The 24,867-nt window shown below is 38.3% G+C and overlaps 1 protein-coding gene across 1 annotated transcript in view; it reads right to left on the reverse strand.

Annotated features, from left to right (window-relative positions):
- CBL (Cbl proto-oncogene) overlaps positions 1-18,934 on the reverse strand; it is a 125,074-nt gene extending 106,140 nt beyond the window's left edge. Inside the window, exons 1-2 of the mRNA XM_069066600.1 lie at positions 18,617-18,934; positions 1,415-1,662 (exon numbers count right to left, since the gene is read on the reverse strand). Of these exons, the coding sequence (XP_068922701.1) occupies positions 1,415-1,662; positions 18,617-18,808 (440 nt within the window). The 5' untranslated portion in view covers positions 18,809-18,934. The remainder of the gene's footprint in view (positions 1-1,414; positions 1,663-18,616) is intronic.
- Positions 18,935-24,867: the final 5,933 nt, after the last annotated feature.

Genomic DNA, 24,867 nt, shown 5'->3' on the forward strand with positions numbered 1-24,867 from the left:
ATCTTAGTAAATAGTAGGTATTTAATAAATGTTTAATGACTGTTACTGGTTACTAACAATACCAAAGTTTTCTCCAATAACAATTTACATGTGTACAGCATATTATAGCACTTTAGAATTACAAAGTTCTTCAACATACACTATAATAACTCATAATAATAGCTGTGGTTTGCAAATTGTATTACTCTACCTCATTTTATCCTCACAACAAACCAGTGAGATAGGAAACATCCCTATTTTACAGACTGAAAAACAGGTACAGAGAGGCTAAGTGACTTGTCTAGGGTCACTTAGCTATTAAATGTCTACAGTAAGATTCCAGATTTTATCTCCAGCATATTATTAGAGTCAAATATAACACTTGATCATTCCAACCCACCTTGTTCAATCCTTTTTCTGAAGCCTTAGAAGTATTTTGTCTGAATTAAGTACAGTACTTCTTATCCAAATCACTCAGTTTGGCACTTAACCATATAATATGTTATATAAATGGTTGCATATTTGTTTTATTCTCTCCCAATAAGACTATGTACAGGGTTCCTTAGGAAAGGGATCATGCTTTAATTTTCATTTTTATTGTGAACTTAATCATTAACATTTCAATATATGACATACTTCCTTTTCATCCTACCATCAAAGGATCCAGCATGGTGTCATACACAGGGGCAATAAAAATCTACTGAAAGTAACTGAATTTACTTATATCCATTCTAATTCAAAAAAGTATCATCAATACTTTCAAAGTATTTTATTTTCTTGCTTCAAAAATAACATCTGTCTAGCCCCATCCTTACCTAGTTAATTTTTTCTATGAATTCATGTAATTCAATCATATTTTAGGTACATTTCACAAAGCAGTGTATCTTATCACCATGTACTTATATGCCACATACTTACATAGCTCACATATAAGGCTTTGGTTCCCCAACACATGACAAACCCTAAAAGGGCCTAAACATTATGAATTGCTAAGAGACCAAACCAAATACCAGGAGCTCTACCCAGAAACCGCTGCTAGTCGGTCCACCAGCCTCTCAGTTACTCTTTTCCAACACCTCACTTTCACCTGCCACTTCATTCCCAATTCCATCTTTCTCCTAAAACTCAAAGTTTAATGTCTTTTGAAGTCCCTAATGGACTAGACAGCCAGACTCCAAATCATCTCCATAATCATCTAGTCACTTTCTTGGCCCCAGTCTAAGATGATAAACTAGACGACTGTGGAAGTTGAGGTGGTCTCAAGACCCAAACAGCAATCCAAACCACTATAAAAATGCCATTATGACAAATTCTACCTTTATATTCTTAGTACAATATACCTAAAATAGGAAATTAATTCAACTACTTCTAAACATCACTCATTCAGACTATCAAAGAGTGGAAACATGAGTATTTCTATAGAACTCTCCATTACCTAGGCTGAGAATTCTCCTCATACATCCTCTCTTTCCCTTCCTTAAAAAGGCTGATGGTCTGCTTAGTTTTCTTCATCAGATTTTCCATGAATACCCTGAAATATTCATTTTCTCCAAGTGTCTCCATTCTCCCCTCATATCTTGACAAGACTGTGCGAAGATGCTGGTAGGTATCTGGTAGCAGGTCTAATATATAAGGAGGACTATTCTTTAGAGCCAGCTTTGGATTCTGACACAAACGCACCACCTGGAACAAACAGAAAAGGAAAATTATGTAAAGATCAAGGACAGTTTCAAACTTCTAATTTAATGGTTATCTATGACTAATTCTCTAAAAACCAAAGAGGATATTACAGAAATACATTAAATGGTCTATGTTTAAGTTCTTTGTACATCATTAACTGAACACATTGAGAAAATATTCTTTATATACCAAGCAAACATAAAGAACCAATAAAAACGTGCCAAAGAATCTTCAACAATCCAAATATCCACAATTCATCAGTGTAAGTACTCTTTCCACCAACAAATTTCCTTAGTAGACTAATGCATGAGTTCCTATGGTAAATCTTCTGACACTTAATGGCTGTGTGACCCTAAATAGGTCATTTAACCTTTTAGTACTTAGAAGAGAAAGTATAGGTCATTAGTTAGTGAACTTCCTCACTCAGGAGCTCCCTATGCCAGTGAAGTCAGGTCATCTGCAATATTTATCCTTTTAATTTACTTATCTGACACTATTGCTATAGCTAGCATTTCTAAAACTATGTCAAATCAAATAAGAGTGGGCAGAGAAGCCATCATTTCTTTATCCCAATTTGCACTGGGAAATTCCTAGTGTTTCTCTACTGCAACAATGCTAGCTCATGGACTTTGTAATAACCTCCTAACTTGCATCCCTATCTAGTTCTTTACTGTCTGATCCATCCTTCACACCACTACCAGAAGGATCTTCCTAATGCATGTCTTTTTTCCTCTCCCTTTAAACTGTTTCAGTTGGTGAAATCACCAACTTCCATGTATCCAATTATCATCTTATGCAGATGATTCTCCCACCTATTTATCAAGCCTAAACCCCTCTGTGACATCTTCAACTTTCCACTTGACATCTTCAATTTGATGTCCTGTTGACATCTTAAACTCAACATGTCCACAACTGAACTCATTATCTTTCCCCCAGAACCCTTCCCACATCTTAACTTCCTTGTTAATATTAAGGGTACCACTCTCCTCCCAGGTACCCAGACTCACAACTTAAGCATCATTATTGACTTTCACTCTCTCTCAACCCCTGCATTTTTTACTTCATCTGAAGCAAAACAAATTCTGCTCTAACTTCTTATTTTAACTCTGTGTGTATCTTTCTGTTTCAAGTGTATTTCTTGTAAAGGACATATTGAGTTGTGGTTTCTAATCTGTTCTATATCTTCCATTTTGTGGGTGAGGTTCATTCCATTTACAGTTATTATTACTAAATATGTATTTAACAAGTCCTGAATTTCTGGGATAAATCCATCCTGAACATAATGTTTGATCTTTGTAATATATTGTTATAATCTTTTTGCTAGTATTTAAAACTTTTTGCTTTAATGTCCATTATGGACATTGGTCTATAGCTTTCTTTCCCTATTTTGCCCTTTCTGGTTTAAGTATCAAAACCATCTTTGTGTCACAGAGGGAATTTCTATTTCTTCAAGTATAAGGAATTATACTTATTTAATTCCTTTACAATTTACATAATATTGGAATTAATTATTTTTAAAATGTTTCATAGAATCTGATCATAATCTAACTGTAAAATCCATCTGGACTTTTTTCTTAGGGAGCTCATCTATGACTGGTTCAATTTATTTTTCTAAGATAGAGTTATTCAGGTATTCTATTTCCTCTTCTGTTAATCTGGGCAATTTATATTTTGGTAAATATTTTAACTAGACTTTGAAGAAAGTAAAGGATTTCAACAGCAGCAATAGAGGGGCTTACCTTTGTGGATATGGAAAAGAAGAGAATGAGAATGGGAAATTCAGGGGCAGTTATGATCACAGATAAAGCAAAAGCAAAAACAGACCTAATTAAAAGAGACAACCAGGGAAACTACATTTTGTTAAAAGGTACTATAAACAATGAATATATTAAACATATATTAAACAATCAATACTGAATATATATGTACCAAATGGCACTGTATCTGAATTCATGAAGGAAAAATTAAATAAGTATCAGGAAGCAATAGACTGTAAAATTATAATGGGAAGGAAAACCTCAATTTACCTCTATGAGAACCAGGTAAATCTAATCATAAAATAAGGGTTTTGAAAAAGTTAGATCTCTAGAGAATACTGAATGGGAATAGAAAGGCGTATGTCTATGTTCCTTGAGAAGCTATACATGGTACTTTCACAAAAAAATGCCCATGTATTAGGGCATTAAAAACCTCATAAATAAATGCAGAAAAGCAGAAATACTAAATTATTTTTTCCTGACCATAATGCAATAAGAACTATATTTAATAAAGTGTCGTTGAAGAATAGAATAAAAGATTAGTTAGAAATTAAATTACTTAATCCTAAAGATAGGTGTAAACCAAATGTTATATGAAGTAAAAGGGGATAAAGATCATCATTCATGTGGAGATTGGGGTAGGCATGGAAATCAGAGAAAACTTCAAGGAAGAAATAGTATTTTGCAGCACTTAAAAGACATAAAGGAAAGAATACTAGACTAAAAGTCATGAGTCCTAGGTTTTAAGTTCCAACCTACCATAAACTAGCTATTATGACATTGGGTGAAATACTTTACCCCCTCTGGACCTATTTTTTCATCTGTAAAATGAAGGAAGTTGGAGTAGATCAATATAGGTTCATTTCAATTCTAATATTATAGAATTCTCCATATTCTACTAGATGGCCACTGCTATATAGCTAAGACCAGTCTTTGCAAAGGGGCAAGTAGCTAACCATCCTTTTGTTGCTTATAAATTAAATATACTAGGAATTGTCCCCTTTATTCTTGGCAATAGCCACAGCTACTTTACTAGTACTATTTGGTTTCATCTTACTTTAGGTAACCATTTGGAAACTGGGGGGGAAAAGAACACAAGGTTCAGTCTCCTGTCAAGAAAAACTCCTGCAGAAACACACAGAAAGCAAAAAAAAAAATGCCTGTCCACTGCAGCTGTTTAAGTCTCTTCTTCCCAGGGTCCAGGCCAGTCAGCCAGTCCTTAAAAAAAAAAGAGTATCTTCACAGACACAAGTAATCCTCCCACTCCATCCCCAAGTAGCTGTCAATGCTACACTAACTCAAGTATCCATATACACTACATGCTCTCAGTCTAGTAATTACTGGTTATACAACATTAGTTATAAGAAGAATCTAAGCCTGCTGTCCCCTGGAAAACAATCTGCTAAAATTTAGGATCATTTTGTGGCAAAGAAAAAGAATATATCCTAAAAGTTTAATAAGCTAGAAAGATTTCCCAAAAAAAGTTATTTGTGACTATTTCAAGTCAATAGTTAAAAGAGCATTAGAATACAGAGCAACCTGCCTTTAGTCTACAATGAATTTAAATAAGCAAGCTTAATGAGCTGCCAAGAAAATAGGGAGTTCAACTATTTCAGGCTTAAGAAAATGCTATAGACACTCCAATGTTAAGGGAAAAAATTTAAACACAAACTGCTTTCTAATCATGTTTGCTTCCAATTTAGTAAACTTGTTTTATTTTCATTATCCTACAGTAGCAAAAATGGCTGCCTTACTTGTTTCTCCATCTTATAAACTTAAAGTATTATTCACAACAATGTCAAAAAGAGAAGTGCAGAGCCTGGGAAACCATCAGGAACCCTAGCACACTACATTGACAATAGGAATCTCATTGCCTCTGTTGTTTAGTTGTTTTTTAGTCATGTGCAACTTTTTGTGATCCCTTTTGGGGGTTTCCTTAACAAAGATATTAAAAGAAGTTGCCATTTCCTTCTCCAGCTCATTTTACAGATGAGGAAACTGAGGCAAACAGGGTTAAGTGACAGGGTCAAACAGTCACTGTCTGAGATGAGATTTGAATTCATATCTTCCTGACTGTAGTAAGTTAGGGACTATTCACTATTCCACCTAGCCATTGCCTCTACTTTCCCAATTTCCTTCTGTCAAGTAATGTGTTTGGTAGATTTAAAAAAAAAAATTGGAAATTTGTATGATTATACTCATTAAGAACAAAATTCTCCGTGAAAAAATGAAAAAAAAAAGTAGAGAATGTGGATAGAAGAGTAAAAGGTTCAGGTTGGGGCTACTAAATCCTGACAACTTTCTGCATTAACAAGTTTGAACTTTTTAGTGTGGTCTAGAAAAACAGGAAATACAAATCTATACTTTATATGATTACTGCTTCCTTAAAACTAGGCATTTTAAAATTTTTATTATATCCACCTTACCCAGTGAAGTATTTACCCTCTAAAAAGTTATGCATACTTAACTGAAATAAAAGGTTTAATAGAATTTCCACCATATTTTCTTTTTTTCGCTATCAATTTCCTACTATTATTTAGCCTGTTGAGAATATAATTCAATCAAGTTTTTTAAAAATTCAATTTGTCAGGATATAAATGTAATGTAAAACAAAAAAAGGAACTTCAACGTACTAGCATATGGATAAAACAAAGACAATTTCACACATGTAAAGGGGCTATAAAAATCAGTTGAAGGATGTCTAGGTGGCTCAGTAAATAGAGCACCCACCCTGGAGTCAGGAGGGCCTGAGTTCAAATCCAGCCTCAGACGTAACACTTACTAGCCATGTGACCTTGGACAAGTCACCTACCCCCAATTGCCCAACCTTCCCCCCTCCAAAAAAGAAAAAAAACACCACCAAAAAAAAATCAATTGACTTGAGGAACTTAACAGCTTTTTAACTGAAACAATTTGCATTTATAAGACAGAACAATTAACTCCCCCCAAATTTTTTAAATGAAACAGCCTCCCAAATGGGCACAAGAAACATCTTTTACTACTAATTACTGTTCTCCACCCATTTCTCAAAATTCTATTCAGAGGCTTGAACTATATATACTAAATTAAATTTCTTGAATAGCATCAAAGTACTTTTTAGAAAGAAACACCCATCCCTCATAGTTGCAAACTAACTTACTTTCAGTTATCACATCAACTGAAGAAAAAATGAATTTGACATTGTTTTCAATGTAATATCCAATCTGACAAACATAAAGAACATGGCAAACTCCAGACCAACCAAAGTATTCTTAAACATTTCTCAGTTAGCCAGAAAACACATGGAGAAATAGGAGTTGATTTCATTTACATTTTTGGCTAAATATACCATCTCCCCCCACCCTTGGCATTTAGCACAATCACACCTTACAGTACACAGTCCAAAAAAAGTATACTACAATTCTCCTAATAATCAACTAATTAATAAATTGATATCCCCATAACAGCATAAAGCAACCAAGTGAGCGTGTTCTTATATATGCAATTAGATAGTAACTAGGATGTTATGACAACTTGACTGTAGTTAATCTAATTCTAATCCCTAAATCTATCAAAGAACTATTAATTCCCCACCATAAATTATTCTGAGAAGGGCTCCACACCCTTTACCAGACTACAAAGGGGTATATGACAAAAAAATACCAAGACTACTCTATAAATGCAAACATAAAACATTTACTATAAACTGGAAGTGACAGAAATGCCAGTGCTTTACATACATACATATATATGTATACACACAGACAATACTTTTATTAATTTTGAAAGATTTTTAAAATTGGTGATTGTTCTTGGTTCTTTGGTGAAATTTATGCTGATGCTTTTGAGGGAAGGGAGAAAATTGGGACCAGGTACCTCTAGGTCATTCTTTAGTAAATTTTAAAAATGTAAAAGTAACAGCATTTCTGTCACTTCCAGTTCATATCTTAGCAATTTTCTCATCCTACTGATTCTAACTACTCTTCTATCTAGAATCTGCTTCCTCTCTTCTTACAGAACATCTACCCTAGGTGAGGCCATCATTGCCTCCCTGGAACATTGCAACAGACTCCTAATTTGTCTCTGGGCTCATTCCTCCTCACTCCCTCTTTCTCACAGCTGCCAAATTAATAAACCTAAAATATGTATCTGACCATGTCACTCCCCTACTCAAAAATCTTACTATTATCTATAAGATAAACAAAATCCTTAGTCTTCGATATCAACACCCTCTACAATCTTGCTCCCACTTACCTTCTAGTTTTATTTCATATTACTCTTCCTTCATTCCAATAACAGTAGTCAGTAAGCTGTCCCCCTACACATTCTGTTTCTCTTCTTCATGCCTTTGTATAACTTCTTCCCCACATCTGAACACACTCCCTCCAAGACTTGTAGAATTCCTAGTTTCCTTCACAGTATAGTTCAGGTGCTAGCTCCTACATGAGTTCTTTTCTTTATTTCCTTAGGATGTTAGTGCTATCTAAAGCTGGAAATTACTTTGAGTACAGTATGAACTTTGTAAAGACAATGCATTTATTTAACTTTAAAGGAGATATTGAGGGGCAGCCAGGTAGCACAGCAAGTAAGAGCACCGGCTCCAGTGTTGAGAGAGACCTGGAGATCGAATCCGGGCTCAGACACTTAGCACCCACCCAGAAACACCTGGCCGTGTAACCTTGAGCAAGTTACTTAACCGCAATTGCTTAGGGGCCGCCAGGTGGCTCAGCGAGAGTAAGAGTACCGGCTCCAGCGTTGGGACGACCTGGAGATCGAATCCCGGGCTCAGACACTCAGCGCCACACCCAGAGATAACTGGCCGTGTAACCTTGAGCAAGTTACTTAACCCCGATTGCTCAAAAAAAAAAGGAGATATTGACCTGAGGTCCATATGGCCTTACCTAGGGAAAAAAAATTATGTCCTTATTTTCATTACTCTCTAATTAAAATTTAGTATTTCCTTAATTATGAATGTAGGTAATAAAAAATATATATATTCTGTGAAGGGTTCCACATGCTTCATCAGACTACCAAAGGGTTATGTGACAAAAAAAAAAATTTAAAGGGTTAAGAGCCCCTGCTTAATTGTGAATCAATGAAACCACTTTAAAAACACTTTAGAATTATACAAATAAAATAATTAAAATTAACTAAAATGTCCATACCCTTTGACCTGGAGACTTAACTACTATGCCCCAAGGAAATCATCTATAAGAAACTCCTTATATAACACTAAACTATTTATAGCAGCACTACTTGTGATAGTCAAGAATTAAAAACAAAATATATGCTCATCAACTGAAGAATGGCTAAATAAACTGTGATACATAAATGTAATGGAATTTTACTGTGCTGTAAAAAATTACGTATATGATAAATTCAGGGAAACATGGAAAGATCTATATGAACTGATGCAGAATGAAATAATCAGTACAAAAATCATGAAATATGATGAATAAAAAGTATGTAAACATTTGCACAGTCTGATATAGAATTAAGTAAGCAGAATTATTTACAAGAATGTTAATGGAAAGAACCACAAAACAACCAAAAGTAAATGTTGCAAAATTATAAAGAACAGCCATGGCCCCAAAGAAAAGCTATAAAAAGACACTCCAACCCAATCTGCAGATATGGTAGCTCCACAAATGTGGTACATTGCATATATTTTTTAGACTTTTTCATTACTGTTGCTGATTTTTTTCTTTAAAAATATTTATCATATAGGACTTCTCTCTTAGAGGAAGAGGAGGGAAAGATACCAGGTAAAATTCTGGTGATATAAAAAAACAAAAGATAGCAACAAAAATTAGCTAAACAAAAAACAAACAAAAAAGAACCTCCAGAGATGTATCACTCCAATAGAATGTAAACGCCTTTAGAATAAAAAGGATTTCATTTTTGTCTTTGTATCACCTAGAAATTTCTTAGCAATACACCTTATACAGACTACGGGTTTAATTAGTATTATTAAAGTGACTACAAAAACTTTCATGGTTCCCTATTTTCTACAAAATAACATATGCCTTCTTATGCTGGCATTTAGGGATTATCAAAATCTGATTCCATCCTAACTTTCCAGTCTTATTTTACATTACGCCCCTTGCAGTTCTGGCTTCAGTCAAGAAAGACTGTTAGTTATATCTGGATATCACCTTGCTATCTCATCTCCCAACTTCCTTCATGAATTCCTATCTTCTGTACCTAGAATTAACTTCCCTTTTCTTCTCTGCCTATTGAAATCCATATTTCTCTCCTTCAGGACCCAGTTCAGGTGCCACCTCTTCCTTTATAGAACCCCTAAGTAAAATTAATCCCTCTCTCTTCAAATCAACAACACTTTTTTTTTTTTAGCATTTCTCTTCTCTATAACACATTATACCTGTAATAGACTTGATTGTGTATGTTATATCCTCTCTCTCCTGATAGAATATGAAATCTTTGAGGGAAGGGACTATATCTTTCAGCTTTGTATTACAGGACCTAGTTCAGTAGATGGTCTTTAAATGTTGCTATGGCAGAAAAATTCATCACTCTGCTACAAATCTGGCAATGAATCTCTCCAAATTTAACTAAGTTGGTCCTTGGGCAAATTGTGTCACCATGCCCATACCAGAAAGACTTTTAAGCTTAGTGGAAGGTCTGACAAGGATTGTGTTCTATTGGCATAGTCTTGCAGGAGTAGGGAACCTGCAGTCTCGAGGCCACATGCGGCTGTCTAGGTCCTCAAGTATGGCCCTTTGACTGAATCCAAACTTCAATTTTGTTCTGTGAAGTTTGGATTCAGTTAAAGGGCTGCACTTGAGGACCTAGAGGATCACATGTGGCGTCAAGGCCAAAGGTTCCCCACTCCTGGTAGAGTAACCTTCCCACCACATTGAGCCATAGAAGTAAAGCTTCAGTGGAAGTGATTCTTGCAATAAAACAATAATAAACAAACAATAAGAATTTATTAAATGCCTACTATATGCAAGGCATTGTGCTAAGGACCAGGGATACAAATAAAAAGATAGTCCCTGCCCTCAAGGAGCTTACAATCTAACATGGGAAGACAATGCTACACCAAACACTTAATAAGTGTTTCATTTGTGTTGGTGTGGGGTTCTTATGTGCTACTCTTAAATAAATGGAAGAGAGTGATGGAATTAAGCAGGACCCTAACCCTCCACATAATAATACTAAGAAGTTAGCCTCATTTAAGCTGTTCTTCATAGATTCCAAGAACCTGGGAAATGACAGCAGGTAGTGGTGAGAATTTCTGACACTGTCTGCTACTACTAGGCCACTCAATACCTTTTCCAAACTTAAAAGGTAGAACTAGACAGTCAACAAGCACTTACTAAGCATTACTATATTCCAGGGACTGTGTTAAGCACCTGGGACACAATGGCAAAACACAGTCCTTGCCCTCAAAGAATTCTAAACAAAGAGACAACACACACTCAACCCAGTACATGCAAGACATAGTAGACAATGGAAATGGAAATTAATCTAAGTGGGAAGGCACCGGGGGAAAGGGAAAAGATGCTAGTAAAGGCCTCTTCCAGAAGGTGGGATTTAAACTGAGCCTTAAAGGAAGTCAGGATGGAGGTATGAGAGAAATCATTCCATACATGGGGGACAGCAAGTGAACAGTGTGAAGAATCAGAAAAAAGGCAGGGGTTGTAAACAACGAAGAGGGGAGTAAAGTGTAAGAAAACTGGAAAGACAGGAAGAAGCAAGATTGTGAAGAGCTTTAAAAACCAAACAGAAGATGTTATATTTGATCCTGGAAATAACAGGGAGCCACTGGAGTTGATTGGATAAGTGGTATGGAAGTGATATGGTCAGGGGCCTATGTTTAGGAAGATCACTTTTGCAGATGAGTAGAAGATAAGACTGGAATGGGGAGAGACTTGTAGCAGAGACAGAACCAACAGACATGAGATGTTGAGGGGATGCACCAGAGCAGTGGCTATGTGAGTGGAGAGAAAAGGATGCATAGGAGGGATGTTGTAAAAGTAGAAACAAGATTTTTTTGGCAAAAAAATTGGATGTGTGGGTGTGAGTGAAAGTGAGTAGTCAAGGATAACACCAAGGTTACTAGCATGGGTGACTGGCCTGTAGAATTCTTATAAGAGAAACCTTCGTGCAAGTCAACTTTTGGGAAATGGGGATGTTCAAGCACAGCAAGAGATCAATAAAAACCACAGCTACTTTCCTGGCCTTCCTTCACTTTCGTGAAATTGTTAAAGGATCAGGCCTCAATATGGCCTACAAACTCCTGGTTGACCCAACACAAAATGTGATTATCCCTGTTATATTTCATAATGGCTTTATTGCAATTCTTTCTCCCCAAAACTTTAACTTTTTTTCCCCCATTTTAAAGATGAGGAAAAGTAAAACACAGCAGAAAATGGAAAAAAAAAGTTATTAGAAAATAATTAAAAATTAAAGACTGAACTGGATCAAAGCATGCTCAGTCACAGAATTTTCAAACCACTAATCAGTCTTATAAACTTTAGCTGCTACAAGAAAATCTCACTAGAGACAGTGTTTTTAACAGTATAAAGTGCTTTAGAAGCTAACTAAGAATGTACTGTTTCTAGTGTGGATAGTGTTAATACTTCAGAAACTTCACAAGTAGGCTATTATTAATATATCTTTTATCGTATATTTTGAGGGATGTAGCTCCTTAAATGAATAATGGTCAAAATATGCAAAAAGAGTTAAACTACCCCTGCTTGCCTCATAAATTACTATCACTACATATATGAATTCCCAAACCAAGTTCTTATTTAATAATGAAGAATATGTAACTAGCTACACTGATATGGAAACATTGTTAATAAATATTAAAATACCACATCTATTAAGTACTACTTCTATTCAGTTCTTTAAAATGTTCCCCTCTAAATAAAATGGAATTGAGAAAATGTGATTTTATCTCTCATTCCCCTCCTCCCTATCTATCTATATGTATTATAATATACAGTTGGATATCACCAATTGACTACTAGACATTTCCAACTAGACTTATGGTAGACATCTCAACATGTCTAAAACAGAACTCAGTATCTTTCCCCTACAAGTCCATCTCTCTTCTGAACTTCCCTATTTTTGTTGGGGGTACTACCATCTTTCCATCACCCAGGCTCACAACCTCAAGAGTCATCCATGACTCATCATTCTTACCCCACAAATTCCATCAATTGCCAAATCTTGCCAATTATACTTCCACATTTCAACCATCTCCTTCTCTCTAAACACATCTACCACTGTAGTTCATACCTTAATTACCTCTTGCCTGAACTACTGCATACTGCAATAGCCTCTTAATTGGTGTCCCAACTCATTGCTTATGTCTTCAAGTTATAATTTATAATGCTACCAGTGACATCCCTAAAGCACAAGTCACTCCTCTGCTCAATAAATACCACTGACTCTCCATCACCTCAAGAATCAATACAAACTTTTAAAAGTTAAAGTTAAAGCCCTTCACAACTTAAATCAAAGCTACCTTTCCAGGCTTATTATACATTATATTCCACACATAACGCTGGTCCAGACAAATTGGTCTTCTTGTTGTTCTTCACAAAGAACATTCCATTTCCCATTTCTATCAAACAGGATCTCCCCTCACAACACTCAATACACTCTCCTAAATTATATCCTTAGAATTTCTCATTTCCTTCAAAGTATAATTCCTATGCCACCTCCTAGATGAAGCCTTTCATGATTCCCAAGCCACCAGTGGCTCCAAAAATTACCTTGCATATAAATATATGTGTCTCCCTGAATAGAACAAATGTTTCTTGAGGTCAGGGACCATTTCATTTTATTTTTGTATCTCTATTACCTAGTACAGTTCCTGAAGCTTCTTGATAAATGCTTATTAACTGCTTGATTATATGTTAAATTCATTATAATAAACTTCAAAAAACTATCCAAAGATTTTTTATTATGATATTAAAGTCTGGTAAATAGAGCACTGCTTGAAATAAGTAATTATGGATTAAAGAGCTCGTTATAAAAATACCTTTCCAGAGGGTGGCTAGGTGGCGCAGTGAATAGAGCACCAGCCCTAGAATGAGGAGGACCTGAGTTCAAATCCAGCCTCAGACACTTAACACAAAAACTAGCCCTGTGACCTTGGCCAAGTCACTAAACCCTAACTACCCTCCAAAAAGTATAAAATAAAATAAATAAAAATACCTTTCCTTGTCAATTTAATAAACATTTATATGCAAGAAACCTGGGTCTTTCTATGCTTACAGATATAACAGATAAATTCCAGCAATGTCTGCTGACTCACAGATTTCTATTATGTGAAACTTATTTTTCCATTTTTTTACCACAACTATCTTAAGATATTTTCTTTGGGGGCCGTGGAAGAAACCATCCATGGCATGCCACATGATGGTAATGCAGTGGCATGCAAAACAGTGAGCCTTTTAAAAATATGTTTAGTGGAAAATTTTACAACAAACTTCATTGTCAACTAGAAGTGAGAATCAACATATTAAAAAAGAATGCTGTACTCTAATAACAATTTTTTTAAAGCACAGTACCAGAAAGTTTGACAAAATAATAATCTGTTCTACATAGCCTGCCTGTTATTCCCACTGTAAAGATAGCAATTTTAATGAAAATGCTTGAATATTAAGCTTATCACTAACTCAGACTGAACTAATACTTTTAATCCAAAGTAATTCATTTGTTTCTCAGCCTTGCCCTATCAATTGAAGTATCTGGTTCTTCCTTCAGTGGCATATTTCTCCAGGCAGTAACACCTGTGAAGACTCCCCCTCAAGTGGAAATAATCTCTCTCCCCTGAACTACAGTACTTTGTACCACTTGTACTCCACTTCCACATTCTATTTTGTGTAACAGTTATTGACTGTCTATGTCCTTCTCCTCAGGCAATGATAAACTCTATGAGGACAAGGATATGTTTTATTGTTCTATCTCCCACAGAATCTAACTGGATGCCTCACACAGAAGAGGTGATCAATAATTATTATGGAAGGAGGGAAAGAAGGAAGGAAAAGAGGAAGGGAGGGAGAGAAGGGAGGGAAGAGGTTAGAAGAAAAGAGGGAGGTACAAAGCTAAGTACCGAATCCTCCAAATTCTGTTAAGAAATGTAGGTTTAGGGTTCAGAAAGGTAATTCTCTAGTAATTAAGTAATATCCCTCAAATAAATAGTAAATTAGTATATTGTGACTATTACCCTTAACTTCCTTCCTTCTAAGAAGCTCAATGACTTAATTTACTTAGCTGATAAGACTCTCACCACCCTAAAGCCTAATTTGGGGCTGTCGGCTCTCAAAAACCTGGTTGGAGAGCCTGCTAAAGTACTGTAGTAATTAATACTTAGACTTGTTAAGATATATAATAGGATGAGCATTTCTGTTAATATAGTAAAAGTGATTTTTTTTTAACGGGTAGAACTAAGTTACTGTGTTCATCAACGGAGTCACAGTCACCATGACAATCCAAGAGTGCTGAGTTCAGAATCTGAGGTCTTCTAGTAAAAGATATACATGTAGTATCTGTTATAATAGAATTTAATGTGAAGAAGGGAAACTAATACTTTCAAAATTACATATTTTGGAGTCATTTATTTATTGAAAATTATAAATCCAAGAACAAACATCAAATAAAACCTTGATAAATTGGCACTCAACTAACCAATTAACCTCAATTAACTGTGATTATTTTGTATTTAATAACTAAATATCCCTCTCATACCAAAGATTTATTAGAGAGAAAATTAGTAACTCCTATAGTATGTCCTACAGTCAGTCTCATTTTCCCACATGATCTAAATTTACAATACTGTAAAGCAAATACTGATGACCCTGAGGTACAACGAAGTTGTCACAACAAAGAAATTTTCAACTACACTAGGCAAAACTGCACTATTTGAACTGCTACTTTCTTGGGTGAAATATCCTTACTCTCCCTTCAGGACCTTGACCTGACCCCTTCCTACCTTTCCAGCCTCCTTACACTTTAGTTATTTCCACATTCTGTACAATCTAGCTCTGTGACCTTCTTGTTCTTCCAACAAGACACTCCATTTCCAACTCTGTGCCTTCTCACTGGCTAGCCCCCATTTGTGGAAAAGCTCTCCCTTACTCACCTCTACCTCCTGACTTCCCCCACCCACTTCCTTCAAATCTCAGTTCAAACCCCAGCCTTCTACAGGAGGGCCTTTCTAGCTACTACTACCTTCCCTTCTGAGATTACCTTCTATGTACTCTGTATGTACTTAATTTTTTCCATGTTGTCTCCCTCATTAGAACAAGAGCTCCTTGAAGAAGAGACTGTTTTTAACCTCTCCTTGCATCACCAGGGTTTAAGTCATTGTAAATACTTAATAATTGATTTTATTTTTGTAACCAGGGGCTCAAAGCCCATTGTTTCCAGCAGACATACACCTTATAAATTTATTGAGTTAATCAGTCTCCGGATTGTTGATAATTAGTCATGCATACTTTATTTGTGAACTTAAGTCAACTTAAACAACCTTTCCCACTAGCACTTTTTATGTTGTCTACTTTAGAATTAACTCCTTTCCTTAAAAGAAATGTCAAGCAACTTCCACTTTGAGGGAACAGGAAGCCATACATGAATTCATTCAACAGCAATTTGGACTGGAACAACAGAAAACTCCCTGCTTGGCAATCCTATTACCCAGTAACCAAACCACTGCAAAACTCCATTCTGCCAAAGAAGATTTGCTATTTAATTTTCGATTTGGAGGGTGGGGAGGTGGGAGTTGGGTAGAGACACATATGTGGCACAGTGGATAGAGAACAGGACCTAGAATCATTTAGATTTGACTTCAAATCCAGCCTCAGACACTTACTACCTATGTGATACTAGGCAAGTCTGTTTGCCTCAGTTTCCTCAACTGTAAAATGGGAATAATAAAACACCTGCCTTGAAGAGTTGTTGTGAGGATCAAATGAGATAACATTTGTAAAGCTAGTGCCTGGCACATAGTAAATGCTATATGAATACTTATTCTCTTTCCCTTCCTTTTCCCCTTGTGTACATAAAATATGGAAGACAAATTTGGTCTTAGGACTGATCAACACCTTTTAAAATGGAAGTAAGTTTTCACTCCAATGCTGCCAAACAATATATGCTGTGGAATATAGATAGATCACATAATAACTGACCCTCCTAGAAAAATGAGAAGAGTGTAAACCTTTCCTTAGGAACTGCCAAAGGCATTTTTGAACCCAAAGACAAGAGGTTTCTTTATTCTGATGCAAATGACTACAAACTTTCTGAAGAATAAAAATTCAATATATCCTAACTAGAAAAAGAGTTGATGAAGCCATTAAACTATAACTTAGCAGAATATATACATATCTGGATTTCTAGGAAAATAAGTCTAAGAGAACTTCATGGTTCTGAAGAAAAGTTTCCATCTGTAAAATTTTGTATATATTGCACCCCCTCCTCTGAGGAAGGTTACTAATCTGAAATTCAATTTTTTCTTCCCCAAAAACCTTCAACCTTCATTATAAAATCTAAGCTACACAGTAAAAGAGGAGTAAATACTGAAAGCCAAGAAAATAAAATAATTTCAAGAGATCTGTTGCAGCTAACTTTTTATAGAATCATTATTACCCCAATGACTAAAAATGAAATTAACATTTTAGCAGGAATAAGCTAGATTTTGCAAGGAACAGAGAGTGCAACTTTGACCACTGTACATATGATCTATATCAGACAGATACATGTATCATGAATTAAAATAACAATTCTTTAGATGAGCAAACACAGCACTGAAAACTTTGTGGAATGATTTTTAAACCACTGATTAAAAAAAAAACAAGAGATGTTAATTCATAACAAAGGGCTTATTAAGTATTTATATCACACCTTTATCACAAGGACCTATTAGCTGTTTTTCCAAACCAACCCAGTGAGAATTACAAATGAGGAACCAAAGCACAAACAAGTTAAGTGACATGCAAAGAATCACCACAACCTCTTCTACACTACAGGAAATATCAACTGTCTACATTATGACAATTACCAGAGGAAATAACACCACTGTATGTAACAGTTGTTCACTTCCACCTTCCTAAAGTGACTAGAAATATATATAAAGTTGCCAAAGTCATTCACTAAATATGTGGGGTAGGGAGGGAGGAGTGAAACACAATATAATACTTTGTTTTGAATTCTCCCTGATAATCTAGATTGGTTTAATATTGTTTCAAGTACCTTGGATACTTATGTTATTTTTCTTATTAAAGACTAAGCTTGGGAGGAGTACAGATCTGATCACTAAACTTAAAACGTGGTTAAATACAGGAGAGTTCATGAATTATTTTTCATCATTTGTGAATGAAAAAGTTTCCTTGGGTTGTACTGCTAATAAATTAAATTATCAACAAGGCCTAAGAGTCTAATGATTAGCCAAAGGGAGCCAGAAAGTTAGACTAAACGGGGTATACAGCTTAGCTTCCTCAGTCAATTCCTCTCCCAGATGATGCACTGGACCAGAAACTGGTTAAATCGGCCCACAAATCAATTCAGTCTATAAATACCAGCATATGTAATATTTTACAAAAAAAAAAGATGTTTTTTAAAGTCAAACATGTCATTTGATATATCTAGAGAATAAAGTTCCTTCCCAGCCCCCACTAAGCACCACACATCCCAATTTCCTTCATCTTAGTGTATTAAAATATAAGGGGAACCATATGCTATACCACAATGAAAAGACAAAAACAAAAACAAAACTCACCAACGCTTGGCACATTTTAACAACTAACCCCAGGTCTAACTAAATCATAGTTCATACACATACATATACCCTGATGATCCAAAGACTCTTCAGGTCCCTAGTATATCAAATTCCCCCTAGCCTTCTTCTTCCAAGGCCCTCTCTCCCCACCTCCCCAAGACCCTTTTTGTGACCCTACCCACACAGCCATCTCCTCTGTTTTTGCAGCCCCTTCTCCCTGGATCCCCTGACCCACTCCCTGGAGACTTCCTCTCTCTAGGCTCCTTCGCTCCAACTCTCCCCTGCTCCATGCCAAACCCCAGAGTCCCGGCTCTTCCACCCCCCGCCCCCGCCCCACCGTCCCAGCTCTCAGGCCACCCACCCCCCGCAAAGCTCCGGGGTCCCAGCTGCGCCGGCCTCCGAAGCCCCCGGCCCCTCCCCCAACTCGCCGCTTCCCCTCCCCCGCCCTCGGCCCGAGACCCCTCACCTTGTCCATGAGCTTCCAGCACTTCTCCACCATCTTCTTGTCCACGGCTCCCGGCGGGTGGGGGCTGAGGTGGTGGTGGTGGTGGTGCGGCTGGAAGGCGTCCTTCATGAGCCCGATCAGGCCGCCCGAGCCCGAGCCCCCGGAGCCGCCGCCGCCCCCCGCCCCGGCGCCCTTCTTCACGTTGCCGGCCATGGCCCGGGGAGGCTCGGGGCAGCTGGGGGGAACCCAACCGGGAACCGGCACCGAGAAAGAGGGAAGGAAGGAAGGAAGGAAGACGGCAGGGAGGGAGGAAGGAAAGAGGGAGGGGACTGGAGGCGGAGCGTCCCTCTGCCGGCCGCCGCCACCGGCTCTCCGGGCCAGGGCGGAGCGCTGGCCCCGAGGGGAGGGCAGGGGGCGGTGCGCGGAAGGGGTGGGGACGGGAGGAGCGCGCATGCCAAAGCGGGCGCGCGCGCGTCCCTTTAAAGAGGGGCTAGGCGAAGGCGTCGCCAAGAGCAGGAGCGCGTGCACACACTCCACCCCCACCCCACCATCCCCCGCCCCGCCTTCCTGCACCCAGAGGCTGAGAGCAAGCTTCCGGCGCGCGCGAGCGCGCGCTCCCAAGGTGAAGAAGGGAAGCATCGCGTGCGCGCGTGCTGCGGCCGTAAAACAGGCGCACTGACGAACGTTGGAGGCAGATAGAGATCTGGGGAGTGCCTCATTTAGAGGGATTGTCAGCGGCTCCCATTGCCTTCTCCTTGCACCAGTATTGGGCGAAGTTTATCCCACAGAAGTGGGGAGGTGGGGGAGAGGGGGGGCTGAAGGAGGAGGAAGTTGGCAGGCCCCCAAGTCACGCCCCACGTTCTGGGGCCGGGGGATGGGAGGGGGTGGTAGGCGGGGCGGGTGGGGTACCTCGCTGGTGGTTTGGGGAGGAGCATGCGTAGAAGGCAGGCGGGAAGCTGAGTCGTCCATGTTTTATGTGGGTAAGGGGCTTAAGGGAGTGGAGGGGTTCGTAGACCTAGGGGTCCCAACTTCGCTGGTTGGAGTTTTCACGCTTTCTCCTAGGGATCTTGAGTTGTGTGTTGGAGAAGTAAATAATTTCCAACCCCACTCCCATATTGTATTAGTACTATTCTGGTGGGATATAATCGTTTGCCCGGCAAACCCTTTGGGGCCCCTAAAAAGAGGTGACATTCTGGGTTATCGCTCTTCGCTGTATTCTCCATGCTCCCTCCCCCCACGGACAAAAACAACCCATTTCCTCTTTTGGGTTTGGGACATTGTGTTCCTTTTCTTGGAATTGAATTTCTGCTTTAAGCAAGATTCTCTTCCTCTGCTTGTTGCATGTGATGTGACGTGAAGACCTTGCCTACTTAATCTGAAAGCAGCAAGCTCTAGTCATGAACATCTGCTTTTGGAGCCCTTTGCCTGCCCATGGAGTCTCAGAACATGAAAGGACCTAAGAGATGGTCTGTTCCACCTGGAACCTGAGCAGTACTAGGTACTCTGCTAGAAGAAAAATTATCTCTTTTCTCCTCCCACTTTCGGAGAGGTCTGATTGTTAGCAAGTTTTTCCTTAAGTGGAGTTTGTATAGAGTGTGTACACATTGCATCTGCTTTCTGGGCCCAAGTAGAATAAACGTAATTCCTATTTCCCTTTCAAATACTTGTAAACAGTTCATAGGATTTAGTACTGAAAGAGACCTTAGAGAGATAGTCTGACATCCTCATTTTAGAGGTGAGGAAATCTCTCAGAAAGGTTAAGTGACTTTCCCAAGATCATACTGGTAGTAAAGCACAACCGGAATTAAAATCCAAACTCTCTTACACCACATCCAATACTCTTTCCATTATTCCACTCTCAACTCTTGAAGTTTTTGCCATATCTGAAATCTAAGCATCCTCAGTCCCTTCAACTGTGGAGTAGAAATGCCTTATTTCCCTGAGCTGATATACTGTACCATTTCACTGATTCATCTTATTCTCAAATGGTTTGGTTGGGAAAGTTTTTGAAAAAGGAACTAACTCTCCCTCTATAAAAAGTCCCATGTCATAGCTTGGTAGGTCTGAACTTTTAAGTTTCACAGCAGCCAGGCTGTGGGAAGTAAAACCCTAACCCCACCCCCAAGTTCCTGCCTTTTTCCCAAACCACTGCAGTGATAAAAGAAGTCGAATTTATACCTCCTCTGGGTAAGGAAGGAACCTTTCTGACACGGACATCCTGATTCTGCAATTTAATTAATTCTAATGCTTCCCTCTGTTGATTATCTCCAATTTGTCCTGTATATATCTTGTTTGTAATTAGTTATTTGCATGATGACTCCACCATTAGACTGCAAACTCTGAGAGCAAGACTTGTCTTTTGCCCTTTTTCTGTATCCTCAGCAATTAGTACAGCCTAGCATATGAAAGGCACTTAATAAATACTAGTTAACTGTATTCACCTTTCTGACATCCTGATTCTACAGTTCAAACCCCCTTTTTCTGAGGTCAGTTGTGAAGAAGACACTATTCAGTTCCCAACAACAAAATTCTCCTTAATTCTGTCCTTAAGCAGGGACAAAGGAAAAACCAAAATCCAGCAAAAGCAAAAGTGTCTGTCTCCCGAGGCTCTCAAGAAGCAGAATTTTGCATTGCAATTGTCACTACATTATTTCAGGCCTTCATTATCTCTCAACTCTCACTATTGCATTAGCTTCTTAGACTTCCTGTCTCCAGTCTCTTTCACTCTTGAAGCTATCCTGAATGTTACTGCCAGATTACTCATGTAACTTTCCTGCTCAAAAACTTAAATATTTCCCATTGCCCACTTAGTAATTAAATTACTTGGTCTGGCATTCAATGTCTTCCATGTTCTGGCCCAGCCTTACCATTGTTGTATGGTTTTGGACTCAACACTTCAACTCTTGGTTTTATCAGTTAGAAAGCAAAAGATTAAGTTATCCCTAAGTCGGAGGGGAAATGGGGGAAGATATGGGAAAGAGCAAATTGGGGGAATGGGATCGCTGTTTTGGGGTGGTGGGTAAGGGAAAAATGGGGAGAAAATTTGTAACTCAAAATCTTGTGGAAATGAATGATGTAAACTAAAAATAAAAAAAGAGATGGCCTCAGACACTTAACACAAAAACTAGCGGTGTGACCTTGGGCAAGTCACTTAACCCCAGTTGCCCCTCCAAAAAAAAAAGAAAAAAAAGAGAGAAAAAAAGAAAAAAGTTATCCTTATGGTCTCTTTCGATTTTAACCTCCTTTGACACTAAAATAGTCTCTCTACTCTGTATATACATATATATGTGTATATAGATAGATATAGAGATATACATATCTCCTTTATATGAACCAGATTATTCCCAAAAGACACTTAGCACTTTCCAGTCTTATTACCTTTATTCATGATGTCCCTTGTCTGCCATCTATCTCTTCTCCACTGCAAACACCATCCCCCTACCCTCAACACCCAATTACAGAACTTTATAGTTGGAAGGGACTTAGTAGCCATGTAGTCCCACCCAGACATGAAAGGAATCTCTACAATAATATACCCAATATGTAGTCTGTTTTAAAGTTTCTAAGAAAGGGATATCTATTACCTCTAGAGGTAGCTCATCCCACTTTTAGACAGTTCTTGATGTCAATCCTAAATTTCCTTCTTTGTCGTTTTCCCCCATTATCCTGAGTTTTGTCCTCTGGAGTCAAACTGAACAAGTTTGATCCCTAACATGACAGTACTTCAGTATTTGACCACAGCCATCATGTTCCCTCTAAATCTTCTCTAAACTAAATATCTTCAATTCCTTCATAATATAGACTCAAGGACCTTCACCATCCCAGTTGCCCTCCTCTGAATAGTCTAGTTTTTTAATATCTTCCTTAAACTGTAGCACCCAGAAATGAACACAGTATTCCAAATGTGGTCTAACAAGGTGTAATGGAAATGCAAATTTGGAAGATCTTCCCTGCCCCTAGGCTAAAATGCACCTGAAGCCTGGGGTGGGAGGCTTGTTTTTCAGTAGATATTTCTTGATTGGCCAGTGAGTCAATATGGTTGTTACATTCTCTGAGCCAGGAGAAGGCTGTATAAGCCCTGATGTGTAGCTTTGTTTTGGGACTCACTTTGAGAAGTGTTCTGTGATTTGATCTGTATTCTGGGAAGCCGTTGTCCAGAGCCCCCCGGCTTTGAAAAACCCAGATGTTGAAACCCAGATGTTGATTGGGTATGGATGTAATGGCTGGACAGTTTGGAAAGCTGTCTACTTGATCTGTTTCTGTCTTGATAATTCCGCCTGTATTCCGCCTGTATGCTTTGAAGTTCGGGGTGCTGACCTTTTTCCCCTGAACAAGGTAAATGATATATGTCTGACTGATTAAAGTAAGCTTGTTAACCCATTTTGAGTTGCTTTCCTTTATCAAAGCAGATCCAAGAACCTGTGTGAGCAGCCACCCTGGGGACGCCAGGGTGCTTGCTGCTACACAAGGGCAGAATACAGAGGGACTATCATCTCCCTGTCCTTCGAAATTATACCTCTCTCAATGCAACCCACATTACTGACTCATATTGAGCTTGTATTCCACTAAAAAACCCAGATCTTTTTCAAACAAACTACAATGGTCTAATCATGCCTCACCCCATCCTGGACTTGTCAAGTCAACAAGCACATATTTATTCTTACTGGATTTCATCTTACTAGATTCAGTCCAAAGCTACAGTCTGTCAAGATCCTTTTGGAGCCTGATCCCTCCAACCAGTGTGTTAGCTACACAGTTTTGTCACATCTGCAGATTTGATGAGTATTACATCTATGCTTTTATCCAAGTCATTGATAACAAAAAATGGCACAGGGCTAATAATAGATTGTAATGGGAATGTAAATTTTAAAGATCTTCCCTGCCCCTAGGCTAAAGTGCACCTGGAGCCTGGGGTGGGAGGCTTGTTTTTCAGTAGATACTTCTTGATTGGCCAGTGGGTCAATAAGGTTGTTACATTCTCTGAGCCTGGAGAAGGCTATATAAGCCCTGATGTGAGGCTTCGTTTTGGGGGCTCACTTTGAGAAGTGTTCTGTGATTTGATATGGATTCTGGGAAGCCGTTGTCTGGAGGCCCCCCCCCCCCCCGGCTTTGAAAAACCCAGATGTTGAAACCCAGATGTTGATTGGGTATGGATGTAATGGCTGGACAGTTTGGAAAGCTGTCTACTTGATCTGTTTCTGTCTTGATAATTCTGCCTGTATACTTTGAAGTTCGGGGTGCTGACCTTTTTCCCCCGAACAAGGTAAACAATATATGTCTGACTGATTAAAGTAAGCTTGTTAACCCATTTTGAGTTGCTTTCCTTTACCAAAGCATATCCAAGAACCTGTGTGAGCAGCCACCCTGAGGATGCTTGGGGTGCTTGCTGCTACATAGATCCCTGGTGTTCTGCAATGAAGACATCCTGTTACTTTGAAATCGAACAGTTCCGAGTTCCTCTAACTTTGTTATGGTCTAATACAGGGGTAGGGAATCTGCAGCTGAAGGTCATATGTGGCCTTCTAGGTATTTGGGTGTGGCCTTTTGACTGAGTCCAAGTTTTACAGAACAAATCTTTTTATTAAGGGGATTTGTTCTATGAAGTTTCAAATGGTATCTCCTTCATTAAGTTTGACCCATCTTGGTGCTTACCACTTTAAACCACTCTTTCCTTTGAATTCCTATAGCACCTCGTTCATATATCCCTAATAAGTGTGTATTTATAGCTGTATATGTGTGTGTATTTATATCCACATGTATATATATTTATATCCATATACATGTATTACGTACATAAATACACACGTGTTTATATGTGCTTTCTATTGTAAAATCATTGGGGACAAGTATGTCATTCATTTTTGTAGCTCCCACAGCACCTAGTACAGCAAGTTTAATAATAATATATGTTCAATATACTGTTCTTTGAATGGTTGTTGTCCTTCATTCTCAAAGAGGACTAAAATGACATCACTATGCTAGAGTCAAGTTATAGTGTGTCTGACTGTGGCTGATCAGACCAATACCAGCTTGGAATGTTCTACCACAGTTTGGGCACAAATAGTCCATGTGAACATTTGGAGTGGATTCTCTAAATTTGTACATCTCTTGTTTCTTTTGAGTTGCTTCAATTCTGCTTTGCTTATAGAGCACAGCACCTTCTCTGATGTAAGCATGTCATGATGAGCGATTCTGTGCCAGTGTCTCCTGTGTCATGCAATCAATTCCAAAGTTCTAAATGGAGACCTTGAGAATATCCTCATATTTCTTCT

The sequence above is a fragment of the Petaurus breviceps genome, unplaced genomic scaffold (genome assembly GCF_028583685.1).
Source record: "Petaurus breviceps papuanus isolate PSGF00001 unplaced genomic scaffold, PetGlider_PUasm1.0 90723, whole genome shotgun sequence".
NCBI classification, from domain to species: Eukaryota; Metazoa; Chordata; class Mammalia; order Diprotodontia; family Petauridae; genus Petaurus; species Petaurus breviceps.